Consider the following 6,804-nt stretch of genomic DNA (forward strand, 5'->3'; position numbering starts at 1 on the left):
TTGCGACAAATTGAATACAGCTTTGGGTTCGATTGTTTATGGTGGGCTAGATATGTTGTAGTTTTTGATGTGTCAGGGAACAGTTACTTCGCCAAGAGCTCAGCTAGTTCTTCAAACGGTATGAAACTGAACTGACTTTTTCATTTGAGCCACTTCACCTGTAGCATCTATAAAACCTGGCCACCAGACTTGAACAACTAAATAATTCTAGTCTAATTAGAGCAAAATGCCAATATAATTCTATTCTAATTTTTCAAATGATTGCACTTGTTGGTTTGTTTGATGTTTGTTTCAATGCTCCAGTCCCGAAGGCTGGCTAGTATGTTCATTTAGAAGATGTTGCTTGTATTTCGACTTGAATGCTTCATTCTCGACGACTGTCGGATAGCCGGCGAGATGCTGTTCCGCTATTGGGGTCCGGCATACTTGATAGAGCAATGCGTTTTCTTGTATTCAGTCCTGATCACATGGTAGTTGTTCTTTGTTGACGCGCGTGTGCTGTACTTGTGCGCTTTTGTCTCCGAGGTGAAGTAGTCGTTGAAATTTGAGGGACATATTGACCGCAATGGAACTGATACATAAACTTGGCAATTTCTAGCTTCCTCATGTCTTCTAAGTTTAGAACACCAAATCTTTTGAGAAGCTATATATCATTTGCACATCCAGGCCCCCGTAGGGCTTGGGCAATGATACGGATAATCCGATGTTGAAGTTTTTGCAGTGGGTCGATTGTATTCTTGCAGGCAGCACCCCAACAAAGAATTCCGTATTGTAACTTTGATAGGAATAGAGTGTTGAAGATAGTATCAACAGCACGCTGACTGGCAGAGTGTAGCTAAGGCGGCGAAATAGACCACATAGGCCTACCTTCGATAGTTGTGGTTTGAGTGGTTGTATGTGACTCTTCCAGGACATGCTGCTTTCCTTTTTCTAACCCTTATTTACTTTTTATTCAGTGTGCATGCCTCCTCTTTACATCGCCTAGGCCTAGGTGGGTGTCTGATTCAATAGATCACTCCAAGTCGCTTCGACACCTTCCTATCTTTTCATTGTATCGCATTTTTGTGGTGTATTGAACCGATGAAAATTGCTAATAAACCAATGATGATGATGATGTCCGAATCCAGTAAAACACCAAGGTATTTGGCATTTTTAGTGTTGGACATTGGTTGGTCAGCGATGTCAACGGTTAGGTTATCGCAGGAGTTCACGACGAATAATTAGGATTTCGCAGCGTTAACCCGAAGGCTATTATGGGACGTCCACTCATGCACTTTGGACATTTCATCACGGGTGACAGCATTCAAGCTAGCGGTAGTAGGTGCGTGAGATAGGAGGTGAGTATCGTCACCACTACCACTACGCTATGTTCCCCGCAATTAGTACCGCGGTAGCTTTCGTTTGATACCAATTTTATCAATTCTCGCGGTCGATCAGTCGGTCAAATATCACAGTCAAAGCATAGCCTTTACAGGCTATGGTCAAAGGATAGTTACCGTCAAATAATGTGCGACTTCTGGGATTACATAACTCGTTTCGCATGAATTATTTCCGCGTGAGTTACGTAACCGGAAAATTTCTGATCGAAGTCCGAATTGTAAACAAACTTGTGCTCTGCGCAGTGCAGCCAGTGCTATAGTACAGACACCGCAGGCGAAATGGGAGCTTCCATCGGGAAATTAGCAGCATTAGATTTCGGGATTCAAATGCTTGCATTTGTCCCGAGTGCTTTATTTCAAACGGAAAAATTTTATGACTTCACAGGTATAGTAATTAAATTGTAATATGATAGAATCTAGCGCACGTAAGTCGTATAAGCCAGGGTCGTAACGACTCTTGTAGCAATACTTCGTTTACTCGACTCGATTAATTTTCTTTAAAATAGAAATAGACGTAGACTCGCCTTGACTTCACTCACACATCATTACAACTAAGACTGAACGCGTGTTACCGTACTCTCTTACATTTCTGAGTACCGCCATTTGAGAAATTTCTTTCTTGGTGTAGGCTCTTTGACCTTCATTATTCTTGCAAGACTGGGACTACGCTACAGTCAAGGCACCTTCCATCATCGAGTACAAGCCAACCTTGTCACGGCATGGGCCGCCAGGTAAGCAAACTCGGGACTTGATTGGGTTGCTGGCTCACATACAGCAGTGAGCTTCCTTTGAAATAGCTGGTTACATCTTAACAACTGACACAAAATATCCAATGGTGCTATTGATGAGTACAGTTTTTGAAAACATAATCTGTTTTTCGGTGAAATTGGCTATTTCACCAGTTGTTATGACAATTTCACTCTTTGAATTCCTGCAAATTCATCCGAAAACTACGTACATAATATGTAGTTTTTCCCACAAACTGTTTGAGTAGAAGTTGTTTGAAAACATGACTACTTGAGTAGTCTGAGTACGTTGAATCTACTTGTGTACTAGGAAAACTAGAAGTACGCAGTGATCATGTTATTTGTTGCACTGCATGAAATCGTCAATACCTCTGAGTATCTCACTACGACTATTTCATTTAATAGCATTTATTGTTTCAGGTTAGGAAGCTTTTTGATGTATCGGGTACTTCATGAAGGCGGTGACCGTAGATTTGCTAAAGTAGTCAAGAAACCCTCCGTTTTGGCCATGTACTGGGCAGTGCAAGGTACGCAGCTCGATCAGTTGTCTCAAAAAGGGTTTCAAAGTAGTCTAGAACTCATTTAACACCAATTTTCTGTGAATGGTAAGAAGACTTTTGAAAAATATATTCATAGTATTACGATTGTTGATACAATACGCAATGTTCTTTCCAATTTTTACTGGTTGCTGACAATTACCCTGACGAGCGTAAGCTGAAAATGTTGAATGACAATGCCTACTATACAGTAAGGTGTCGCTAAAGTGTACTATTGAGTAGTATCAAATTTTGTTTAAGGGACTAGCAACCGTTAAATTTGAGAAAGAATCAAAATTCTCAAATTGTTTTTTTAGTTGGAACTAGTGGCATTAGTATCTCTGTTTTTATGTCATGGTCTTATCTCACCCCCAAAAGATGAGTAAAAATTTCAATATCACTGGGCATACCGTTAGTATTTTCTTTTTCTGCGAAAATGTTCAATAACGTTTTTCTGCATCTTAAAATTTCATGATATCGTTTCATCGGAAACCAAAAATTTGTATGTATTTTTTGTCGTAAATTACTCACTCGTGTTTTTTTTGAGATGCCAACATCCAGATCTATATTTTGCTCATTTTTCTTTGGCCTAGGTAAACCGTGGCCTGATTTACAGAAGTTCACAGCAAAATTTTGAAAGAGTGAAATTTCTCCAAGATGAGTTGCACATAATCCATCAGAATTTTAGCTACAGGTACATTGTGGGAATGTCTAATTACTTCCTAAAACAGGTATTAGATCTGAAAAAAGGCTGCAAAATTTCAAGGTATGGTGTTTCGTGTGTCGGAGCACTATTGCGATTGTCAATTATAAATATTGTGGGCTGGAACTACAATTTGAGATATTTTGTTTACAGCATAGCTACACCTAGCAGCTGTGAAAACTTCATGGTGATGGGGGGTTGCCCTTTGCGAGGTCACGCTGTGGAGGTGCTAGCTCCCTTAAAAACCTGTGAGGTACAGAACTTCAATATACGATTCATATAGAAATAATAGTGGTAATCATCAGTAACTATTAGAGGATTCAACAGATTATTGTATATGTGCTGTACGGTCAATTACCAAATATGTAATTGTGGTTCTGTACCTACAAGAAGCTCACCAAATATATCACGGGCAAGAAAATCCGAGTAATCAAGGCAATGTGACGGTTCAACCTCTATATACTTGTAAGGCTAAATTTTTCTGTCCTTTTCAGGCGTGTGGGTTCTAGCCTCTCTTCTGCCGACGCTCATCAACAACGAGAACAAACGCAGCAGCAAACTAACCACTCGAGATTACGTGGGATGGGGAATGTTTGCCGCTGGATTTTTAATCGAGACGGTCGCCGATTATCAGAAATTTAAGTTCAGATCCGATCCCGACAATGCGGTGTGTATCGTTTTGTTTTCAGAGTTGTAACCAAGTCACACGTCAATTGTAGTATTATTACCATTGAGTTAAGACAGTCCGAGTCATAATGTTCAGACTTGAGTTCTAATCATAGAGTTTAACTGCTCATTATTGAAATCAAGTCAGGTTCAAGTTGCTTCTGTGAAACTTTTGGGTGATATCGAAGACCTCGCGTTCATAATATATTCATTTTTCTCACTCGAAGCATGTTTATTCAAATTTCAAACGGATAGAATAAGGTTTACGCACCTAACCTTCAAGTTCAAGGTCCTGACACACGAGAATCAAATCAAATCATGTAGAATGTCTCGAGTCATATGACTTGTTTGAGTCACACTTAATGACTCGATTACAGGCCGAGTCCATACGCAGGGTTGTAACCGAGTCACAGGGTTCTGAGTTACAAGCGAATTTTACTTTTATAGTTTTGACTCGAGTCAACTCCAAGTCCAAGTCACAGAGTGGAGTGCGAGTCAGAGTCATAGTGTTTTGACTCGAGTCCAAGTCATTGTGTTGACTGTTCAGTTCCGAGTTAATGTCATGAGAAACCCACTTTTCACAACTCTGCTCGGTGATGTCGAATGCTTCGCATTCATCATATAATAATTTTCCTTACTTTTGACAGTTTCTGGTAGCATTTTCAAGTATCAGTACTGATAGACGAAATAATAATAATAGTGTGATTTCTTTACTATTCTTCGAAATTACATTGAAATGCCTGTCTTGGTAGACCAAGTCTCGAGTCATATGACTTGGTCCGAGTCATGCGCAATAACTGAGTACAAGTCGAGTCGATACACAAATTGACTCGAGTTGAGTCATTTTTCATTTTCAAAAAATGTCTCGGGTCAAGTCGAGTCAGCAAAAAATCGCGACTCGAGTCATTACAACCCTGTTAATACGCGAATTGACTCAAGTCGAATCCAAGAGTTTCAAGACCAGACACTACCAATACCATGTTAGAGAGCACAGCATTGTATTGACGTAAAGTTCTAAAACATAGTTGGTACTTGGTAGACTGTGTGGCTTATTTTATCGCAATATTGAATTTATGCGGCTCGCGGCCCGTTTTGAGTTGGCAGCCTCATAGATCATAGCTTGTCATGGAACCCTTTCTATTTAACACTGACTGACGATGTATATTCATATTTAGGGAAAGTTCATATCTAGCGGTCTCTGGTCGATCAGCCGCCACCCCAATTACTTCGGGGAAATCATGGTCTGGTCGGGCCTGTTCTTGTCGGCTTCCTCATCTTTCACAGGTAATGAAAATAGCTGAGACATATTTCTTGCCACCGTAGTGATTAAATTTTGTTTAAATTTCGCTGACAACCCCATGAAATTGTAAAGCTGTCGAAAAGAACGATGCTTCCAAATTTTTCCTCACTTCCAACCAGTTGAAGCGAAGTTACTGCATTTGAAAATTTTGGATTCGCAAGAACAGCCTGGACGGCGGGTAAACCCAGTATTATGAATGAAAAACTCGGAAAACTTCGCTTCTGCGGGTTGTTTTGCATCGTTTTGTGGACAATTTCACGGGGTTGACAGTAAACTTTAAAATTGAAAAAAAAAATTCTAATAAATTCCAATTTTTCGAACTCGTGTGCCTTCACATCTCCCAAGTGTGCAGCCTAACAATTTAATCAGTGAATCCCGGGAATCTGGAAAAAAAGTTATTGCTGAACACCCCTATTTATAGTGTGCACTGTACAGATGACCCTCGGGCTGTATCTGTGAAGCACGTGGCAAATGTTACCCTTGACTCGGAGAAGACATTGGCGCAATATTTATTGCTCGACCGCATGCGTTGATCACATCGACACGACATTGAGCACTTGAGTTTTTTTTCAGGCTGGCAGTGGGCTAGTGCGGTGTCGCCAATGTTTGTGTACTATCTCCTGACTCAAGTCAGCGGAATACCGATACTCGAAAGGTCCGGTCTGAAGCGGTATGGACATCTCGCGGAGTATCAAAGCTACATCAAAAACGTGCCGGAATTAGTGCCGTTTTTCGGGAAGCCGTAAACGTCTTAGTTATATGTGTCTTTAGAGGCAGCCGCCTCGTTAACTTGGCGTATTATAGATCAAAACAAAATGGATTTATTCACCTTTATATAACGAGCCCAGTACTTTACACAGTGATACGTATAATGATATGAATCTAGTATTAATTGTAATGGTAAGTAGTAAGAAAGAATTTCTCGAGTGTTTATGCTTACCTTGAAAGTTTTGAAACTTGATTTGTATCACACCATCCAAAACATGAGGCACGAATCTACACACGTTCTTGGAACTGACATTTCTGTTTGCCTCAATTATTCGTAATTTCAAGTCGGTGACTACATATTTGGAGATGCTATTGTTGATATACAATGTTCTTTTCGATTCTCTACTAGCTGCTGACGATTATTCCTGACGAGTGTCAGCCGGGAAAATTCTGGTTTATATCAATATGAGAATGTTGTTCTTATCCAATCATGTATTGCGGTGTTGTGGTCTACCTCAAATATTCTCTTCAAAGGACATGACTGCGAAGTCGTGACCAGCCCAAAGCGTAGTCACTATTTGCAATGAAAAAGGATGTTCGGAAAAGGTTCCCCTATCCTCCGTGCTGTTATGACCTAACACTCGACTCGGATGGACTCCAAGTGCTTCTGTTGTGTGAGATGTCGCATCAAAATCGACATTTTGTTTCAGTTGATCTTTTTACGCAATTTTTCGTGCATTTCGATTAAAATTCCTGGCAAACGTTG

General features: G+C 40.3%; 1 protein-coding gene across 1 annotated transcript; it reads left to right on the top strand.

The window, feature by feature from the left end:
* Positions 1 to 1,604: 1,604 nt before the first annotated feature.
* Positions 1,605 to 6,804, top strand: LOC145447702 (uncharacterized). Its single transcript, XM_080325953.1, has 6 exons — positions 1,605 to 1,764; positions 2,008 to 2,110; positions 2,546 to 2,652; positions 3,859 to 4,031; positions 5,206 to 5,314; positions 5,904 to 6,804. The coding sequence occupies exons 1-6, from the start codon at positions 1,659 to 1,661 to the stop codon at positions 6,074 to 6,076; spliced, it is 771 nt and encodes a 256-aa protein (XP_080182079.1). The 5' UTR covers positions 1,605 to 1,658; the 3' UTR covers positions 6,077 to 6,804.

This window comes from Botryllus schlosseri, chromosome 10 (assembly GCF_051294905.1).
Source record: "Botryllus schlosseri isolate E-star chromosome 10, Bs_hap1, whole genome shotgun sequence".
In the NCBI taxonomy this organism is placed as follows: Eukaryota; Metazoa; Chordata; class Ascidiacea; order Stolidobranchia; family Styelidae; genus Botryllus; species Botryllus schlosseri.

What these genes read in the sequence shown, in the direction of transcription:
- LOC145447702 (XM_080325953.1), top strand. Translation starts at nt 1,659, where the DNA reads ATGGGAGCTTCCATCGGGAAATTAGCAGCATTAGATTTCGGGATTCAA. An exon ending in GTCACGGCATGGGCCGCCAG is followed by an intron (nt 2,111 to 2,545) that starts GTAAGCAAACTC and finishes TTATTGTTTCAG; the next exon opens with GTTAGGAAGCTTTTTGATGT. An exon ending in CATGTACTGGGCAGTGCAAG is followed by an intron (nt 2,653 to 3,858) that starts GTACGCAGCTCG and finishes TGTCCTTTTCAG; the next exon opens with GCGTGTGGGTTCTAGCCTCT.